The sequence below is a fragment of the Rhododendron vialii genome, chromosome 10a (genome assembly GCF_030253575.1).
Source record: "Rhododendron vialii isolate Sample 1 chromosome 10a, ASM3025357v1".
NCBI lineage: Eukaryota > Viridiplantae > Streptophyta > Magnoliopsida > Ericales > Ericaceae > Rhododendron > Rhododendron vialii.
In genome coordinates, this window is record NC_080566.1 from 2864911 (window position 1) to 2887321 (window position 22411).

Genomic DNA, 22411 nt, shown 5'->3' on the forward strand with positions numbered 1-22411 from the left:
GAAATTACAATACAGGGACTGCGGCTTGGCGTGAGTAGCACTGCAATGAACTGAATTGCTTGCGAGCAATTTGTGGCTCGGCTCCTAAGGGCTTGGCTCGGCTCGGCTAGTTCAGTAATCGCGCCAAGCTCGAGCTCAAGTTTTGAGCTTGTTTATTAAACGAGCCGAGCTCGACACCCAAAGCTTGGGCTCATCGGCTTGCAAAAGCTTGACTCGTTAAGTAAATTAGCTAAGCCTGGCTCATTGAGGGCTCAGCTCGTTTACAAACGATTTGAACTCAAATACTACGAAACTCGGCTTGACTCGGCTTGGCTGGTTTACACCCGGCCCTAGGCGTGAGTGTTGGTAGTAGCTTGTTGGTGAATGAATATATAGCTTTCAAAGCTGACTGAGATGATGCCAATCGGCAATGAAGGGTACTGGGCAAGGTCGATATTGGAGGCCAATGGCACCCCGGCCACCGTCACCTTCTTTGGAAATTAAGCCACGGAAAACTATTCAATTGGCTGTCCGGGAAAAAAATATAAAAAATACACCAATGACTTTGACTTGACTTGACGTGGCTGTGGCCGTGTCTGAACCAAGCCACTAGTTATTCACTAGCACATTCGTTTTCAATCTCAATTCTCACTCTACAATTTCGTTCTTAATCCTCAATCTCGTGAAATTTAATAAATTTTTTTTTTCCAACAGAACGATTTCATGCTCGCGTTCACGCATTCACCCTATGTGACTCTGGAGGTCCGAACATGACATTTAGAAACATTTAAGAAACACAATTTTCAGTTTAAACAATCTCTCAAATATGTGACAATCAAGTGATAAGCGCCTTATCTTAGCATTTTAAATTAGGTGGTGGTTTGTTCTTTCCCATGTTCACAATCTATCTTGTTTCGCTAACTCAAATAAGTACTTATTTTTTGAATTAAATGTGATATATTATGAAAGAATGATCTGTCTCGTAAAACAAAAAATAAGTAATTAAAAAATAAAAATTTTAGCGAAACGGGGCATACACTGACTGACTGACCTATATTAAGTACCACATATTGCCATGCATGTTCTATAGCTCAAACATCCCATTTGTTTCTCATCTCGGACCCACAACAATAATCCAAAATATTGATCATGTTATGAATCATATAGAAATAAATATATCATAAAAATATCAATCTCCCATTAAGCTAATTTTCTTAATTTCAAAATTATTATTCCCTTCGAGGTACAAATTAAGGATGAAGGGTTGAGATCTTTTTTTTGCTCCGCGAAAGTTAGTATTGGTAGAATAGTTAGATTAATTAGCACCTAACACTCTTACAAGAGTTGAACTCCTTACGTCTTCACTCGTAACACCTAAGCGCACCGCTTGATGTGCATGCATATGTCGTTGAGCCAAAAGCCTCTTGGCGAAGGGTTCGGATGATTGGACATACATACTTACCTAGTAATTCATCAAACTTGATCAACAAGGAAAACCAAGAACACATGGTCCCCCATTTCTCTTCCTCCTCTATAAATACCACACCATATGTGATCAATACAAATCCCAGCAAAACCATTTAAACACTACCTGTTACTACTACAGAAGAACAAGAAGAAAAAGAAAAAGAACAAGATGACTGGAGGAGAGATGTGGACCCAAATCGGGTCGTCACTCGCCGGCCTAATGTTCATATGGGCCATGTTCAAACAATACTGCCCCTTCGAAATCGAAGGCCACCTCCAAAAATACACACAAAAACTAATTTCCTTGATCTACCCCTACATCCACATCACTTTCCATGAGTTCACCACCGAGGGCTTTTACGAGCGGAGCAAAGCCTACACGGCCATCGAACGATACCTCTTGACCAACTCCTCCACCCGAGCCAAGCGGCTCAAGGCCGATATGGTCCGAGACTCCAAGTCCCTCGTCCTAAGCATGGACGACTACGAGGAAATCGTAGACGAATTCAAGGGGATCAAGGTTTGGTGGGCTTCGAGTAAGAACATACCCAGAAGCCAGGTGATTTCGTTTTACGGGGACGAGGAGAAGAGGTTTTACGTGCTCAAGTTCCACCGGAGGCATAGGGAGATTGTTAACGGGTTTTACTTGAACCATGTGATGGAAGAGGGGAAGGCAATCGAGGTTAAGACCCGGAAAAGGAAGCTGTATACGAACAATCGGAGCGAGCAATGGGCCGGGTATGACTTGATTACTTGAATCTTTAAGCATACTATTTTGTTTGTGTATATTACTTATAATTTTGGAGGATGTACATATTTTTGGCTTATGGCAATGCATATTTTTTTAGCTCCTTAATTAATTAAACATTTTTTTTATAGTAGTATTGTTTTGCAATAAATAGTGAAGTTCTAACAGCGTTATATCGTAGAACTGCAAATGAGCCTAGTAGCTCGCGAGCTCGGCTCGTTCGGCAATAGCTCCACTCTTTAAGGGAGGTTCGGTTCGATTAAAAAGGTTCATTTAGTAAATGACTAAATTCAGCTCGTTAAGACTGATCAAGCCGAGCTTGAGCTCAAATTTTTGACTCGTTTAGTAAATAGGCTGAGCTCGGCTCGCTTGCACCCCTGAACACAAATATAAATGACATGGTTGTGTGGTGAACACAAATATAGTTACGCATTTTAGTATTAATTACATGTTATATTGGTGTTAGTAGTGAATTTTTTAGTAACCATTTTTTAGTAACCAAAATTTTTGCCACCAAAATATTTTTGAGAATGCACCATAGGCTTCTTGACGTCCATTGATCTTCATAGTATTGATTTACAATTTTCTGTCTGCGTTACTCTTGTAATTTCTCCATAAATTAATTCGTAGGAGGTACCAGAGAACAATGTGGAGCCATGTGGTGTTTGAGCACCCTGCAACATTTGATACTTTAGCCATGGAGGAGACGAAGAAAAAGCAAATCATGAATGACCTCATTACCTTCACAAAGTCTAAAGACTACTACAAAAAAATTGGGAAGGCCTGGAAAAGAGGTTATCTTCTTTTCGGGCCTCCAGGTACTGGTAAATCTACCATGATCGCGGCCATGGCCAATCTTCTAGAGTACGATGTGTATGATCTTGAATTGACCGCAGTAAAAGATAATACAGAGTTGAGAAAATTACTAATCGAGACATCGAATAAGTCTATCATAGTGATTGAAGACATTGATTGCTCGCTCGATCTGACTGGCCAGAGGAAGAAAAAGGAGGAGAAAGAAGGGGATGGAGATGGAAAGGATCCTGTTAGTGAGAAAAAGAACGAGGATGATGAAAAGAGTAAGGAGAGTAGTAAGGTTACTTTGTCAGGGCTTTTGAATTTCATCGATGGGCTTTGGTCTGCTTGTGGAGGCGAAAGGATCATAGTTTTTACCACGAATTATGTGGAGAAACTCGACCCTGCACTGATTAGGAGAGGGAGGATGGATAAGCATATTGAGCTATCGTATTGTTGTTTTGAGGCGTTTAAAGTGCTCGCGAGGAACTATTTGGATCTCGAATCACACGATCTATTCGAGAGGATTGGGAAATTGTTGGAGGAAACAAAAATGAGTCCCGCTGATGTGGCAGAGAATTTGATGCCTAAGTCAAACGATGAAGATGCGGATGCATGTCTGGCGAATTTGATAGATGCAATTGAGAAAGCGAAGGAAGAAGCGAAGGCAAAGGCAGAGGAGGAGGAGAAGGAGAGGGTAAAGGCTGAGGAGGAAAAGAAAGCAAAGGCTGAGAAAGAAGAGAAGGATAAAGAGAAGGAACATAAATCTGATGAAGCAGTGGAAGAGAAGAAAACAGCAGGAGAAGAAGTGAAGGAAAATGGGGGTTGAGGTTAGCAATTAATCTGAATTTCCTGCTTTATAATTAGTGTGATTGTTTGCCTGTATGCTAGTAAATTCAAGGGTATGGTTAGTCTTGTAAAATCTACTACTAGTCTTGTACTCTTTGTTCAATAAGAATTGCACTAAATTTCAATTACCCACTTTGTTTTGTCTTCAACCTTTTTTTGCTTGATTTTATGAAATAGGTGCCTAGAATCTCGACGGCATTGTGTCAACCTAATTGGGATTATGATCGTAGATTTTTGTGCCCGTGCTTCCTTTTAGTCTTTGGTAATCAACTTCAAACATGTGGATGCATGTTCGACGTATGTACGCGGGGTGTGTACCCCATGTATGTGCCACTCTTCTCGGACAAGCGCGATTTGTTCAACTTGACTGTTGAAGTGCATTTCGGTTGAATTATTTCATTGGCCAGTGTGTCGCTCACGGTAGTTTGTGCTGCTGAGTAAACAACAACCCTGTGAGAGGCGCTCGCTGCGGGACTCGGGAGTTTAGTCCTCCATTGTGATTTCTGTCTCCCTTCAGGATGATGAATGTCTGTTATGATGTTTTTGGTTATTCTTTTCATTTATGAAATCTTATTCTACTGTATGGAAAAAAACAAAAAACAAATCCCCAAGAAGATAATCACATCTTCAAAGCACACTTTCAAGGAGTCCTATAATCGGAAGAGGCACAAAACCAACCTCCACAACGTGAAATGAACCTTGTCATTGTCGGATGTTTATTTCAAGTAGACTCCAAAACAGACTGAATTAGGGGTTTGCTCTGAAGGGGTTGGCCAAGTGATTTTGGTCTGAGACTTACGAGTTTTCTCCCTCCTAGAATTTCGAGTTCCATTCTTCTTGCTCCCAACTCTTGAGTCTACCTCACTTCAACATATTTATGGATGTGAAACACCTGCGGGGTGGGTTGTAGCGAACAGTCCGATGAATGCACAAGCCGGCTAAGACATCCTGCATTACAAAATTAAATGTCCTTTTAGTATTATTTTTAGACAAGTGGGAAAAAAAATTACTTTTAATATTTAATTAAGACTTATACGAGGACTGCTATTTTAGAAGTTAGTGTTGATAGTTACGGAGTACAATTTGTAATGTGTTTTTTTTTTTTTTTTTTTTAAATCTTTTTACTCATAATTCACTTTTGGTCGGCCATTAATCGTGATATTCGGCCTACCATTACAATTGATCAATTTGTTTATGACTCATATATATATATATATATATATATATATATATATATATATATATATATATATATATATATATATATATATATATGTGGTTGGTCATTTTCTATGATATTTCTGTCACATTCGTGGAGGATTCGGACTCTAGAGAAACAACAATTTTTGTAGAGCCCAACCACACATGCAGTAATATCCGGTTTTCTCTTATTCTTAAAGAAAGAGAAAGTATTTTGCGACTAATATAATATTAACAAGAAAAATGATATTGGCATTCCAAAAATTGATAGAGGCACTCCAAAAAACAAAAGAAAATGACTTTGGAATTACACAGATTTTGGAGTGCCTGCGTCAATTTTTTGGGTGCCAACATCATTTTCTTATTAACAATTATTTGATTTCGTTTTATGGGGACGAGGAGAAGAGGTTTCACATGCTGAAGTTCCACCGGAGGCATAGGGAGATTGTTAACGGGTTTTACTTGAACCATGTGATGGATGAGGGGAAGGCGATCGAGGTTAAGACCCGGAAAAGGAAGCTTTATATGAACAATCGGAGCGAGCAATGGGTCGGGTATGATTTGAATCTGTTGGTCCAAATAGACACCCAAGAGGGGGGTGAATTGGGTATCTCAAATATAACGTGGAATTTAAAACAAAAACTAATTGCAATCTATTCAACTACAACTACAATTATAATTTCAATGATATTCTATTCTACTCATGCAATATAGATATGCAAAACTGAAAGTAAAGAGAGCAGGGAAGAGAGAATCGAACGCAAGGATTTATAGTAGTTCGGTCAGCAACTTCACGGCCTAGTCCACTCCCCAAGTGTCCAACTCGGGATTTGCTGCACTATCTCCAATAGTTACAATCTTCTAGCTTTGCGGGTGCTAGACAACCTTTACAACGAGCAATCTATCCCCAATCGCTCCGACTAATTTTGACTCCGGTGCTAGTCACACCTAACCCAACTAGTTTTGATTCCGGTGCTAGTAACACCTAATCACCAAGTGATTTTCTCTTCAAAACCACTCACAAAAAGATCTCTCACACAAGTATGAACAAGGGTGTACAACTCCCTCTTACAATGAAGATCAAAATAAGAACTCTCATACGAGTGTATATCGAGATGAAGATTATAGTTGTATGACTGATAGATTTTCAAGTAATGGCTCACATCAATTTTCTTCAAGAGTTCCATCTATTGCTTCCTCTGTCAGACTTCTCTTTATAACCAAGAAGAATAAATTGAACGTTAGAGGCACGCCCTCATATTTGGAAAATTATCCCATGCAAGTAATTTCCTTTTCTTTTGCACTAGCCGTTAGAACCAAAATCAAGTCAACACAAATTCATCCCTTGCACTAGCCGTTAGAATCAATTTAGGTACCAATCAACCATTGTAGTTTCCATTTCTTTGCCACTGAGACATTTGTAACTTGGGAATTTCCATTAGCGGATGGAAATAAAAAATCATGAAACCAATAATTCATCCATTTGAATCAATCTCTAGCCAATGAAGTTAGGAGAAGATTTGTCCTTAATCTTCCTCCTTTCAATTTATCTTAGCTATTAAAGATAGTGATTCGGTGTAGCAATGTTTCTAGTGTACTTCAACCAAATCCTACAAAATAAACATGAATTCAAATGAGTACCAAATGTCACAATATTAATTATATTTCAATTTCAATATGTTTTGTTATCATCAAAATCAATACGGTATTCGATAGAAACCTTTGGGCTAACATTAAGCATACAGGGCGCACAAGATCCATCGATTTTGATGATGAATAGTTGAGATTTGATTTTTAATTAGGACTGGTAAGAATCATTTACTTAACTGTGATCAAAGCATAAGATCCAAGGTAACATCAAATTCAGGTCAAAGTATGGAGTAAGAATACAAGAGTTATGTTGGTTGAAACTAAACTACCTCATCACCTTCACCAAGTCTAAAGACTATTACAAAAAATTGGCAAGGCCTGGAAAAGAGGTTATCTTCTTTTCGGGCCTCCGGGCACCGGTAAATCTACCATATATGATTGCGGCCATGGCCAATCTTCTAGAGTACGATGTGTACGATCTTGAATTGACTGCGGTGAAAGATAACACCGAGTTGAGGAAATTACTAATCGACATATCGAGCAAGTCTATTATAGTGATTGAAGACATCGATTGCTCACTCGATTTGACTGGCCAGAGGAAGAAGAAGAAGGAGAAAGACGAGGAGGGAGATGGAAAGGATCCCATTAGTAAGAAAAGAAAGAGGATCAAGAAAAGATTAACGAGAGTAGTAAGGTTACTTTGTCAGGGCTTTTGAATTTCATCGACGGGCTTTGGTCTGCTTGCAGAGGCGAAAGGATCGTAGTTTTCACCACGAACTACGTGGAGAAACTCGATCCCGCCCTGATTCGGAGAGGGAGAATGGATAAGCATATCGAACTGACGTATTGTTGCTTTGAGGCGTTCAAGGTGCTCGCGACGAATTACTTGGACATTGAATCCCACGATTTGTTCGAGACGATTAAGAAATTGTTGGAGGAAAACGAAATCACTCCGGCTGATGTGGCGGAGAATCTGATGCCCATGTCTCCGGAAGATGACACGGACACGTGTCTGGCGAATTTGATCGATGCAATTGAGAAAGCGAAGGCGGAGGCGGAGGAGAAGGAGAGGGTGAAGGATGAGGAAGAAAAGAGACTAAAAGCTGAGAAAGAAGAGAAGGAAAAGGAAGAGAAGGAACAGAAATCTGGTGAAGGAGTGAAAGAGGAGAAAACAAGAGTAGAAGAAGTGAGAGAAAATGGGGTTAGAGAGAATGGGGTTAAGGTTACCAACTAATCTGAATTTCTTGATGGTTTAGAATGTATGGTTTGATTTTCTGTATGGTAACTTTGAGCCTGGAGTGGTCAATAAGATCAGAATTATTTCCAATTTATAGTTGGTTTTTCTGTTTCGCGAATTTTCAAAACTAAATCCCGACATTTTGTTTTATGTATCTGTTTTTTGGGGATCTTTTCTCCTTGGATTATTGAAGCGATGAGTTTCCCTCTCGCGCATTGGTGACAGTCTTGGAGCGGAACTTTTCTCATGTTGTGGTGGAAGGAGATGTCTACAATTGGTTCAAGCGATCAGCAGATGAAAGACTTGAGTGGATTGCGATTCGATTATCTTGGACCATATCGAACTCGTGTCAAAATTCTCATTATGTAAAGCGTGAGTGTAACATGGTCGCCCCTTTTGGTGGCGAAGCGCTCGCTGTTTGTTGTTAGGAGGGAATCTTGGAGGGGTGGTTTTTTCCCGTGGCTTTCCGACCTTGCACTTGAATCACATTCTCAACAACAAAACTTACTCTTCTTTTCGAGGAAAAAACCATGGGAAGGCATCAAATGAACCTTGTCCATTTTGGATTTTTACTCTGGTAGGGTCCCACAGGTCCTTCAAATGTGATATTTGGTCTGCCATTACAATCAATCGAAATAATGCAGGTTACATACACTCTTGTGAGTAATCAATGACGTTTTCTCAGATCAAAAGAAAAAAAAAAACAAATCAATGAGAGTTTTGTTGCATTGTGCTAGAGTATCCTATCCGTCCGAAGAATTATTTCGCGTTCTTAGGACGCCGCCGCCTGATCATCACTAGCTGGCCTAATGTTCAAATGGGCCGTGTTCAAACCATACTTCCCCTTCGAAATGGAAGGCCACCTCCAAATATACACACAAAAACTAGTTTCCTTATTCTACCCCTTCATCCGTTTCCACGATTCCTTTTTTTCTTTTCTTTTTATCACAATATTGTATACATCAGCGGGAAATAGCGGGATGTTAGTAGGTTAGTTTACAGTAAGTTTTAGAGGCTATTTATAGCTCTAGATCCCCAATGCCTGTGACAGGGCTCGAACCCACAGGAGTTACTAACTGGGACAGGAGCTCATTGGTCTTTCCACGAGTTCAACAGTGAGGGCTTTTTCAATAGTTAGTTTATTGTTCTAATGTTTCATTTTCTTTATTTCCTACTATGTATGGTTTCTTCTGTTATATTGAGTTGTAAATCTTAGGGTAATTTGGTTGAATTTGAATAAGAAGAAAAGAGAACTTTCTCTAGATGGCGAGGTATGAGACTTGTTTTCGCGTTGTTCTTGTTTTTCCAATAGGCTTTTCTACATTACTCGGGCTTCTTAATTCGGCCGCTTTGAAGTAATCTAGAAACATGTATATTTGTTCTCTGAAAACTAATGAATCCAATATAGAGAAATTTTATTTAGTGGCAGTGGCGTACCCAGAATTTTTATTGGAAGGGGGCCGGATTAATAGATATATATTTTTTTATCGAAACCTATACTTAGTATAGCATATGTAGAGCTTTTGCTTTTGAAGATTATTGTGCATTCAAATTATTCTAGTCTAATGCTGTAAAAGTACATGAATCATTTTGTTTTTTTAGGCTACTAACAGTCATATGCTTATTTTTTTATTTATAAAAGAAATTAAGTTATAAGAATGTAAAATAACCTATTTTCTATTAAATCAAATCAAAATTATTAAGACTCTAAGTAGCTATACGCCAAATAGTATCAATAATATTGCAAATTAGGAATCATATAAAATAGAATTCTGTCCTTGTTTGGTGGGGGCAATAAGAGCTACGTGTCGATATAGTTTCTTGTGATTCAATCGAGGTCAGCTCCCCTCCAGACCACAATCCACCAAACCCTATCAGACTTCCCTTTTATTTTGCCCCATCCCTTTTATTTTGCCCCATCCGAACCAATCACCTCTTAGGTCACGCCAATGTGAACATCATTTGCAAAAAAAACAACTAGCATGATCTATAGCTAATAAGTACATGAAAGATATGTATTTTTTTGACAGTTTTAGTTTAAAATCATATCAACCGTCCATAAATTATAAATTATTACCAATCGTGTTATTTTTTTGTAGAGCTGTTCACATTGACGTGACTTACAAGGTGAATGATTCATATTGTTGACTTGAGTCCTAGGTGGGGCAAAATAAAGGAAGTCTTGTGGGGGTTTGGTGGGGGAGCTGATCCCAATTCAACAGAGTTAGCAGGTTGTAGTAATGGAAATCATAACTCCGTTCGTTTTGGGGTTTTGGATTTCAATCATTATCCTATCTTTTTCCAATTATTATTCATTTTTTTTCTATATCTTTTCAATCATTACCTATATTACCAATCATTATTTTATTTCTCTCTACACTCATTACCTATAAATCCAAATCTAAAATCCCAAAACGAACGGGGCCAAATATGTTTTAGTAGGAATACAACTGAAATAAACATGTTGCAAAAAAGAATTTCTGATTGACGAAAATAAAAAAAATTGAATATTGGCAAACGTTAGGTAAAAGGAAGATGCTAGGAAAAGGCACATTGACGACTTGACAGGGTCTCCAGGTCCCGAGTTTTTGGCCCAGACATGACTGTATGAATGTAACGGAAGGTTTTACTGAGCAAATAAGATGATGCAACCAATGTTGATCAGTTGATGTCACATTGATCCTGCGTGCTTATTTTGATTGTACAGAGAATTCCTGCATATTACCGGTTAGTTTCGTTCCGTTAAGGTTCTTTTTTTTTAAGTATTTTTTTTTTTACAGGACAAGTTATTCTCTCACAATACATCACATTTTATTCAAAAAATAAGTACTTATTTTTTCGAAATCAATTGACAATGTGTTTGGTCACAAAATGGCTCAAGGATTGAGTGGGCGTGCCAGGACTTGTCGCGTCCAACGTAAAGGACTGGATGCCCTTTTTTTGACTTATTGATCGTGAGCGAGAGTGCTACCACCCTAAGGGCTTGATCATAGTGATGATTCGTGGTTTTGCCTCAACGAGCGAGGACTTAGCAATTTCCTAACCGTGTAGGAAAAGAAGTAACAACGTAAAAGATAACTTTATTAACCATGTAATAAAGTTGGGTACAACGGAAAAGTAAAAGATCCATTTTACTTAAGGAAGTAAATGTGATTGATTGACAGAAAAATAAAGATAAAATGCTTCGCAGAAAGACTTTAGTTAAGCACTGGACTTAGTGAGGGAACTGTTTTTTTCTTCTCGTGAACTTGTGTATTTATAGGCAAAGAGCACCTACGGTCCTGCATGCGAACGGATTTGTTGTCTTCCTTTCGTGATGACAAGTGTCGCATGTTTGCTCTTTTATGCGTGAGTGGGTGGTTATTGGCAGTTGCAAAGAAGTAGAAGGCTTCCTCTATTTCCCTTTTTCGTGGGAGCTAGCAGATCATGGCCCATTTGTTTTAATCCCATGGCCATTGATCTATAACCGCCAAATTAATCACTCCCACCATTAAAAGGAACATTCTGGATTGTCAACACATTCCCATGGGCTATGGGCTTTCTCGATTTAAGACTTTAAATAATAAGGCCCAATAAGATTTGAGACCCACTGTCAATTTCAGACAAAAATTAATCGGGCCCGCTCTACGCCATCTTGGCCCGTTAATTTTAAACCCAAACATCTTCATTCATGGCCCAATTTAATTGAATTTCAATTAAATGGCTCTCCAGCGCTTGTCTAGGACTGTGTGCCAAAAATAGATGTAAACACAATGTGTAGAGGTTCCAATGTCAATGTGAGACTATATTTTCCTAATATCCCCCTCATGTAGAGCTGCATTTGATATCTATCACGTGTAGCATTTTTTTGGGTTTAGCATGCGACCTTATTGTTGGTTTGTTATCGTAGGGTGTAGGTTGTGAATTTTTTTAAATGTGGGGTGAAATGGGATCCGCTATGATACCATATAGAAATTTTATATCCGATTCAAAATCGATTGATAATGAGTAGATGGGTACCAACATTATATTAAGTGTTCACATATTTCACTCTCAAACAATGTAGAATTATTTATTTTCTTAACAATTAGATCACGTTGAAATATTCTCATTTCTTAAGAATTTTTGGGAAATAAATACATTGGAAGACAGACTATGTGACGCCATGTGAACTTGATTAAGGGGTATTTGGTACTCCGAATACCATGTGACGCCTCTTATGTGGTTCTTCCGAATTAATGAGTTGTCGTAACACAGACTATGTGTCTATCCCTTTGTTTCCCCCCAACGAGGGATCCCTTTGTTTCCCCCCAATGAGAATGATTTTCGACATCCTACTAGCAAAAGGGAAATGCTACGGTGTCCACCCGCTGACCACTATAAGCATAATCAAGATTAGTGATGTGTATAACTAATACCTTACAAAGACATAACCCCCAAAATTCTCAAAAATTCTGGAGATTTTGGGGGGGGGCGGGGGCGGGTGGACACCGTAGCATCATCCCCTAGCAAAATTAATCGTCCCGTAATTTACCGGAAGTACCCGTGTGAATGACTGTCACATAGTACTCCGAAAGTATCGACAACGACCCGTATCGATCGTGGTCAAAATAGGGGGCGAATGGCACCACACCTTCACCTTCGTTGTAAAATCGTGGACGCGAATTTTCTCGTTGGCTCCGGAAGAAAAAACAATGAAGGAGGAGTGATGCTACAGGTACCGACGGGGTCGGTACCGAAATCGTAGGGACGGCCGTGCCGGGCCGTCTCCGGCCACCGGACAGCCGATCCGAGCCGTCCAAAAATTCTATAAAAAAAAAACGAGGGGGTTGGCGCGAAAATCAACGGCATCCAAGGTGTGTAAGGTGCTTGATCCGAGCACCCTTTTTTTGTGTATATATGTATATTCCGCGAATATACAAATATACACGAAAAAAATGTGCTTGGATCAAGCACCTTACACACCTCGGATGCCGTTGATTCCCGCGTTGCCCCCACGTTTTTTTTTATAGAATTTTTGGACGGCTCGGATCGGCCGTCCGGTGGCCAGAGAAGACCCGGCGCGGCCGTCCTTACGATTTCTGTACCGACCCCGTCGGTACCAATATCATTTCTGATGAAGGAGGACGACTGTGACTTGGCGTTGGCGTGGGCGTGGGTGTGGCTGCATGAATTTTCTCATTGGCGTCAATGTGTCCGACATCTTTCCTATGTTGTCAGTGTCAGAGCACCGTTCCCATTGAACGAATATCCCGTATACGAGGATTCGGAGAAATTAAGTTTTTTTTTTTTTTTTTATCCGCTCGAAATTCATTCACAATTAAAAAACGCTATACGGCATCTACAGATTTCAATCAAAACCATGAAATGTTAAAACAACAAAAACAGGAAAGACTAATTGTAACCTGAGAGCAGGAACCTCTTCACACCGCCATTTACTCAAAGGCAGGGTCGGGACACGTGGAATATACATCCAGAAAACAATTCCCTTCGAGAATCAAATACCCTAATCGAAGTGATCAAAGCAGCACAGAGGAATCTGTCTTCTCCAACGCAGTAATCCAAAAGCCAAATCGCCGGCGAAAACCGTGAAGCAAAAACACAAAGTGATTTCCTTTCGCAGGTGAGGACACCACTCCAAAGAGCAAACTCCCGCTGGCATGCGGAGTTCTAGCCGTGGAAGGGCAACCGTTGACAGTCAACGTAGCTCCAAAGCCGCGACGGACAGATAATTGATCAGAGGCATCTACCAAACCAAACCAGACACTGAAAAACTAGACGCATAGTTATTTGCCCATCACCGCACCCTTCGGATCTAGGGGAAACCTAGACCGAAAACAAAGTCGGACCGGAAAACAGCCGGTGAAACAGGACCAAAACCGGCTAGAAAAGAAATAAAAACAAAACACTCCAACCCAACCGCACACCTTATTGCTCACCGCCGCCCCTCGAGAACTTCAAATCTGGAGACTCCGGCTGAGAAGACGAGCAGGGGAGCCCCAAAACACCGCCAAGGCTAGCGTTAAAAACAGCTCCTCGCCAGCTGCTACAACACCGCTGCCCCAAACTGGGGATCTTAGGACGAGAACGAACAGGATAGAGAGAAGAGGCGAGGAGGGTGATGTACGCATTTTTACTAACATTCTTACACATCAATGGGGCGCCAACTAGCCCAGTGATGCATAGTGGATTGAACCTGATCCAACCCCGTTCAGCCCTTGAGCCATTGCTTAAGGCTAACTGTGGAATAGCCCCTTCCTTTTGGTAGTTCGAGGTCTTGACACAGCAACCCTTAAGCTTGTTCGCTCTATTAAACCGGTAGTTCTTAGGAGTGTGACCCCCGGGATCCCACTCTGCTGGCAATACCATAGGCTAGGCTCTCGTGCTCTGGCCAGGCCTCGCGCAATTCTTCAGTCTGGTCCATGGGCGACTGTATTCGACCTTTTGTGGCCTAGTCCTATCTCCGGCCCATCCCTCCTCATATTTGACGAATTTTCACCATGTTTCTCTAGGGTCCATACAAAAGTGAATGGTCCCCACAGAATGGTCGAGAAGGACGTTCAGTCGCCGCCGACCAACCGAATAATTACTCCAGATTCGGACCACACCACGGTTGGTCTACATCTTATTCAGTGAATAAACAAACGAGAGATGCTACAACCACACCCAAATTTACACACCCAAATACATACCCTCTCACAAAACACAAGGGTCCCACACACAATACACACATAATGTGTGTGGGACCCTTGTGTTTTGTGAGAGGGTGTGTATTTGGGTGTGTGATTTTAGATGTGGTTGTAGAATTTTTTGTAAACAAAAACGATGATTGCTCAGTTTCTTCTCTTATTTGTTCACCTTACATCATAGTATAACCCACAAGAATAAAAGTCAATAAACTACTAGTAGAAAACAAGGTTTTGAAAACCAAACTTGGAAGAAACATACTCCCTCCGGCCCAAAAATGATGACAATTTTTAAAATTTGTGTCATTTTTCGCTACTTATATCTTTCAATCTATAATGTTTTTTATAAGTTTGAAAATTTTGTATAATAGGACTAATCGATAATTTTCAAACAAAATACATATTGCATATTTTTTAAGATTCATATTGAAAGATATAAGGAATTGAAATTGACACGAATATCAAAAATTGTCATCGAATTTGAGACGGAGGGAGTACTTCTTAGAGCAAGTACACCAATGAAATGTAATTTACCTACCCAATAATCTACTTTTTCTATTTTACCTACTCAAATTTTTCTCAACCCCACACCAATATTTTTTATTATACCTCTTTATCCTTATAAAATATACTAAAAGAGAAAGACAAAGAGAGGGGTAGAGAGAGAATGAGGGAGTGATAGAGAGGAGAGAGAGGAAGAATAATATTTGTATATTTATACATTGCAACAGTAGTTCGGTATCTTTGCCGAACCAAAACACCAACATGTATTTTACCTTAGGGTTTTGCTACTCTGGTCAGGGGCAGACCCATTAATGCGCAAGGGAAGTCAAGTGACCCCCCTGAGTTGGGAAACCCAACAGAGGAATACTTAAATTTTCGGACATTTTTGATAATTTTGCCCCATAGGTTTTTGAACTTGTAGTTGTTGCCCCAAAGATAATAGAATTGCCCCATAAGTTCTATATCCTTTGGTTCTTGTTCCATAAGTAAAATAATTGTCCAGATTTTTTAGGTATCTCTATCTCAACAAGAAAGATGGACTGGGGCAAAAGGATTGTGTATGACTTTTTTTTAGGAGAAGTTATTCCATGCTCCTGAGTTAGGTTGAGCACGAATCTGAACCACATATTTAGGTGGATTTTACACACTTGAGAGTGGACCTCATACATTTGTGTGATTCAAGTTTGTGCTCAATCATGTTCCAGGGCATTAATTAATTTCTTTTTCTCTTGTATGTATTTTTGGAAGAAAATGATTATCATCCTCTCTTTCTTTATAAAGGCACCCCATTTTTTTTTTTTATCTTTTAGTGTGAACTTTGTGTAGTTTTCATTAAAAGACAATAAAAGGAGTGGACATATATAAAAAAAATAATAATATGAGTGCAAAAATCATTACTCATTTGGAATTTTAATTTTAAGGTATAAATAGATATCCTTTTTGTTTTGAGAAATTTTATAGATAGATAATTCACTTAACCACTTCTTGTATGGCATTTCAGTGCATGTAATTTTTGTAAGTATATTGTAAATGAACTATATAAGATCAATAGATGTCTTCTTAAATCTTTTTTGTATGTTGGTTTAAGGTTTAGGGTAGGTAATTGACCCCACTGTCAATAAATTCTGGGTCCGCCACTGACTCTGGTGTAGCATGGTTTTTAAAGATTTGCATAGCTATTTTACCGAAATTTTCTTTTTAGCTCTGTTGATGTTGTTGCTCTTAATTCATGAATTTACTCGCCAAGGAAAAATAAAAAGAGTAAAGCTACAGTTCCCGACCGAGGAATCCCGATCGGAATCCCGACACCCCGCCGGGCCCACTCCGGCCACCCGACGGCTGATCCGAGCCGTCCAAAAATTCTAAAAAAAAATCCGAGTGGGCTTACGCAAGAATCAACGGCATCCGACGTGTTTAGGTGGCCGATCCAAACACTCCATTTTTTGTGTGTATATTTGTGTATATATACACACACAAAATGCCCAATAGGTCATAAAGATTACCCAACAAAAAATGCACTAATGACTGTAACACAGTACTTCAAGAGTATTGAATAACTACTCATCGTTAATCATCCTCAATAGGTTAATGCTAAAACTAGAGTGAAGTAAAGAGTTGGTAATAGCTTGTTTTTGGATCCAACTTTATGGATGATCCCATCGACAACGACCGGTATCAGCTTCACCTCCTTTGTAAAATCATGGACAAAAATATTCTCATTTGGCTCCGGAGAAACAATACAGGGACTGCGGCTTGGCGCGAGTAGCACTGCAATGATCCAAATTGCTCGCGAGCAACTTGTGGCTCGGCTCCTTAAGGTTTGGCTCGGCTCGGCTAGTTCAGTAATCGCGCCAAGCTCGAGCTTGAGTTTTGAGCTTGTTTATTAAACGAGCCAAACTCGACACTCAAAAGCTTTTGGGCTCGGCTTGCAAAAGTTCGACTCGTTTAAAGAGACTCGTTAAGTAAATTAGCTAACTAGGTTTGGCTAGTTGATGGCTCAGCTTATTTACAAACGACCTGAACTCAAACACTGCGAAGCTCGGCTCGACTCGACAGGTTTACACCCTAGGCGTGAGTGTTGGTAGTAGCTTGTTGGTGAATGAATATATAGCTTTCAAAGCTGACTGCGATGATGCCAATCGGCAATGAAGTGTACTGGGCAAGGTCGATATTGGAGGCCAATGGCACCCCACCGTCACATTCTTGGAAAGCCAGGGAAAACTATTCAATTGGCTGTCCGGAAAAAACCAACGACTTTGACTTGACGTGGCTGTGGCCATGTCTGAACCAAGTCACTAGTTATTCACTAGCACATTCGTTTTCAATCTCAATTCTCACTCTGCAATCTCGTTCTTAATCCTCAATCTTGTGAAATTTAACCCAAAAAAAAATTCTAAACAAAACGGTTGCACGCTCGCATTCACGCATTCACCCTATGTGACTCTGAGGTCCGAACATGACATTTAGAAACGTTTAAGAAACATAATTTTTTAATTTAAACAATCTCTCATGTTCACAATCTATCATGTTTCGCCAACTCAAATAAGTACTTATTTTTTGAATTAAAGATAATGGATTATAAGAGAATGATCTGTCTAGTAAAACGAAAAATAAGTAATTAAAAAATAAAAACTTTAGCGAAACGGGACATACACTGACTGACCTATATTAAGTACCACATATTGCCATGCATGTTCTATAGCTCAAACATCCCATTTGTTTCTCATCTCGGATCCACAACAATAATCCAAAATATATATTGATCATGTTATGAATCATATAGAAAAAAATATATCATAAAAATATCAATCTCCCATTAAGCTAATTTTCTTAATTTCAAAATTATTATTCCCTTGGAGGTACAAAGGATGAAGGGTTGAGATCTTTTTTTTGCTCCGCGAAAGTTAGTATTGGTAGAATAGTTAGATTAATTAGCACTTTACACTTTTACAAGAGTTGAACTCCTTACCTTCTCACTCGTAGCACCTAAGTGCACCGCTTGATGTGCATGCATATGTCGTTGCGCCAAAAGCCTCTTGGCGAAGGGTTCAGATGATTGGACATACGTACTTACCTAGTAATTCATCAAACTAGCTCAACAAGGAAAACCAAGAACACCTGGTCCCCCATTTCTCTTCCTCCTCTATAAATACCACACCATATGTGATCAATACAAATCCCAGCAAAACCATTTAAACACTACCTGTTACTACTACAGAAGAACAAGAAGAAAAAGAACAAGAACAAGATGACTGGAGGAGAGATGTGGACCCAAATCGGGTCGTCACTCGCCGGCCTAATGTTCATATGGGCCATGTTCAAACAATACCGCCCCTTCGAAATCGAAGGCCACCTCCAAAAATACACACAAAAACTAATTTCCTTGATCTACCCCTACATCCACATCACTTTCCAAGAGTTCACCACCGAGGGCTTTTACGAGCGGAGCAAAGCCTACACGGCCATCGAACGATACCTCTTGACCAACTCCTCCACCCGAGCCAAGCGGCTCAAGGCCGATATGGTCCGAGACTCCAAGTCCCTCGTCCTAAGCATGGACGACTACGAGGAAATCGTAGACGAATTCAAGGGGATCAAGGTTTGGTGGGCTTCGAGTAAGAACATACCCAGAAGCCAGGTGATTTCGTTTTACGGGGACGAGGAGAAGAGGTTTTACGTGCTCAAGTTCCACCGGAGGCATAGGGAGATTGTTAACGGGTTTTACTTGAACCATGTGATGGAAGAGGGGAAGGCAATCGAGGTTAAGACCCGGAAAAGGAAGCTGTATACGAACAATCGGAGCGAGCAATGGGCCGGGTATGACTTGATTACTTGAATCTTTAAGCATACTATTTTGTTTGTGTATATTACTTATAATTTTGGAGGATGTACATATTTTTGGCTTATGGCAATGCATATTTTTTTAGCTCCTTAATTAATTAAACATTTTTTTTATAGTAGTATTGTTTTGCAATAAATAGTGAAGTTCTAACAGTGTTATATCGTAGAGCTGCAAATGAGCCGAGCAGCTCCCGAGCTCGGCTCCTTCTCCCCTCTTTAAGGGAGACTCGGTTCGATTAAAAAGGTTTGTTTAATAAATGACTAAGTTCAGCTCGTTCAGGCTGATCAAGCCGAGCTCGAGCTCAAATTTTTGGCTCGTTTAGTAAACGGGCCGAGTTCGGCTCGCTTGCAGCCCTGAACACAAATATAAATGACATGGTTGTGCGGTGAACACAAATATAGTTACACATTTTAGTATTAATTACATATTATTTTGGTGTTAGTAGTGAATTTTTTAGTAACCAAAATTTTTGCCACCAAAATATTTTTGAGAATGCACCATAGGCTTCTTGGCGTCCATTGACCTTCATAGTATTGATTTACAATTTTCTGTCTGCGTTACTCTTGTAATTTCTCCATAAATTAATTCGTAGGAGGTACAAGAGAACAATGTGGAGCCATGTGGTGTTTGAGCACCCTGCAACATTTGATACTTTAGCCATGGAGGAGACGAAGAAAAAGCAAATCATGAATGACCTCATTACCTTCACAAAGTCTAAAGACTACTACAAAAAAATTGGAAAGGCCTGGAAAAGAGGTTATCTTCTTTTCGGGCCTCCAGGTACTGGTAAATCTACCATGATTGCGGCCATGGCCAATCTTCTAGAGTACGATGTGTATGACCTTGAATTGACCGCAGTAAAAGATAATACAGAGTTGAGAAAATTACTAATCGAGACATCGAATAAGTCTATCATAGTGATTGAAGACATCGATTGCTCGCTCGATCTGACTGGCCAGAGGAAGAAAAAGGAGGAGAAAGAAGGGGAGGGAGATGGAAAGGATCCTGTTAGTGAGAAAAAGAACGAGGATGATGAAAAGAGTAAGGAGAGTAGTAAGGTTACTTTGTCAGGGCTTTTGAATTTCATCGATGGGCTTTGGTCTGCTTGTGGAGGCGAAAGGATCATAGTTTTTACCACGAATTATGTGGAGAAACTCGACCCTGCACTGATTAGGAGAGGGAGGATGGATAAGCATATTGAGCTATCGTATTGTTGTTTTGAGGCATTTAAAGTGCTCGCGAGGAACTATTTGGATCTCGAATCACACGATCTATTCGAGACGATTGGGAAATTGTTGGAGGAAACAAAAATGAGTCCCGCTGATGTGGCAGAGAATTTGATGCCTAAGTCAAACGATGAAGATGCGGATGCATGTCTGGCGAATTTGATAGATGCAATTGAGAAAGCGAAGGAAGAAGCGAAGGCGAAGGCAGAGGAGGAGGAGAAGGAGAGGGTACAGGCTGAGGAGGAAAAGAAAGCAAAGGCTGAGAAAGAAGAGAAGGAACATAAATCTGATGAAGCAGTGGAAGAGAAGAAAACAGCAGGGGAAGAAGTGAAGGAAAATGGGGGTTGAGGTTAGCAATTAATCTGAATTTCCTGCTTTATAATTAGTGTGGTTGTTTGCCTGTATGATAGTAAATTCAAGGGTATGGTTAGTCTTGTAAAATCTACTACTAGTCTTGTACTCTTTGTTCAATAAGAATTGTACTAAATTTCAATTACCCACTTTGTTTTGTCTTCAACCTTTTTTTGCTTGATTTTATGAAATAGTTGCCCAGAATCTCGACGGCATTGTGTCAACCTAATTGGGATTATGATCGTAGATTGTGATGCCGTTTGTGTCCATGCTTCCTTTTAGTCTTTGGTAATCAACTTCAAACATGTGGATGCATGTTCGACGTATGTACGCGGGGTGTGTACCCCATGTATGTGCCACTCTTCTCGGACAAGCGCGATTTGTTCAATTTGACTGTTGAAGTGCATTTCCGTTGAATTATTTCATTGGCCAGTGTGTCGCTCACGGTAGTTTGTGCTGCTGAGTAAACCACCACCCTGTGAGAGGCGCTCGCTGCGGGACTCGGGAGTTTAGTCCTCCATTGTGATTTCTGTCTCCCTTCAGGATGATGAATGTCTGTTATGATGTTTTTGGTTATTCTTGTTCATTTATGAAATCTTATTCTACTGTATGGAAAAAAACAAAAAACAAAAAACAAAAAACAAATCCCCAAGAAGATAATCACATCTTCAAAGCACGCTTTCAAGGAGTCCTATAATCGGAAGAGGCACAAAACCAACCTCCACAACGTGAAATGAACCTTGTCATTTTCGGATGTTTATTTCAAGTAGACTCCAAAACAGACTAAATTAGGGGTTTGCTCTGAAAGGGTTGGCCAAGTGATTTTGGTCCGAGACTTACAAGTTTTCTCCTTCCTAGAATTTCAAGTTCCATTCTTCTTGCTCCCAACTCCAGGGTCTACCTCACTTCAACATATTTATGCATGTGAAACATGTTGTGCCGAACACGAAATTGAGAATATAATAAATCAACAAGCGATAAACAAGAACACAAGGATATACGTGGTTCCGTTCAAGCACAAAGCAAGAACGTACTCCACGGGGAAAAGAGCAAGAGGATTCACTATAAACGGGGAGAGAAACAAAGAGCCGGCTATACCCGTAACTCTAATTGAAGCACCAAACAGATATCTAGAGACAAATCTCTGGTGGAACCCAAAAGGGAGACACAAACCCTTGGTGGAACCCTAAGAGCATAAACAAAACCCTAATATCTAAGCCCTTGAACAAAAGACCATAACCCTAGGAACCCCCAAGGTCCCTATTTATAGGAAAACACTAAATAAACCTAAACCAAATAGGAAAAGGAATCCTAGTCAATTTAGGAATTCTAGTCAATTTCCAACAAATCTCCACCTTGACTTGAATTCCATCGAATTCAACACTATAGGCAATCCTCTCCTTTAATCGCTCATCTCCCCCAAAAGCCCCCCCACGGGGCCATCACCAACGGCACAAACGAGTAAGGCTCAAGCACACCTGCTTGACCTTGTAAACGCGACTCAGGAAACCCAGCCGCACATGCCTCCAAATTGAGCCTCTATCTTCCAACGGGCACCTCCCACCCAACGCATCCCTCCCGAATGCACTCGAAGATCTGCTCAAACTCCACACGGAGTTAATTACCGACTCTACCACAGAGTTAAAAACCCAACACTGAGTCAACCTCGAATTCACCGATGAAGAACCCAAAGATGTAGCACCCACAATCGTACTACCATCAAGCACATAGAGGTTATTCGATTTCCGACCCTTCATCAAAACACGAGCACCCTTCAAAACCCTCAAGACTCCACCCTCAGCGGTATGCTTCCAACCCAAAGAGTCAAGAGTACCCAAAGAGATAAGGTTCCTCTTCAAATCTGGTATATGTCGAACACCAAACAACGTCCTCACAAACCCATCATGCATTCTGACTTTAATTGTTCCAATCCCAACAATTCTACAGGACATGTTATTC

The 22411-nt window shown here is 40.1% G+C and overlaps 2 protein-coding genes across 4 annotated transcripts; both read left to right on the forward strand.

Annotated features, from left to right (window-relative positions):
* The first annotated feature begins 1553 nt into the window (after positions 1-1553).
* Positions 1554-7977, forward strand: LOC131304784 (AAA-ATPase ASD, mitochondrial-like). Of its 3 annotated transcripts, none has more exons than XM_058332164.1 (3): positions 1554-2184; positions 2825-3686; positions 7689-7977. In XM_058332164.1, the coding sequence occupies exons 1-3, from the start codon at positions 1616-1618 to the stop codon at positions 7860-7862; spliced, it is 1605 nt and encodes a 534-aa protein (XP_058188147.1). In that variant the 5' UTR covers positions 1554-1615; the 3' UTR covers positions 7863-7977. The 3 variants fall into 3 exon arrangements, with proteins under 3 accessions (XP_058188147.1, XP_058188149.1, XP_058188148.1); XM_058332166.1 differs by having other exon boundaries at positions 7695-7977; XM_058332165.1 differs by having other exon boundaries at positions 2828-3686.
* Positions 7978-18119: 10142 nt separating this feature from the next.
* Positions 18120-20605, forward strand: LOC131304787 (AAA-ATPase ASD, mitochondrial-like). Its single transcript, XM_058332169.1, has 2 exons — positions 18120-18850; positions 19468-20605. Exons 1-2 carry the CDS (start codon positions 18282-18284, stop codon positions 20447-20449), a joined length of 1551 nt encoding a protein of 516 aa, XP_058188152.1. The 5' UTR covers positions 18120-18281; the 3' UTR covers positions 20450-20605.
* Positions 20606-22411: the final 1806 nt, after the last annotated feature.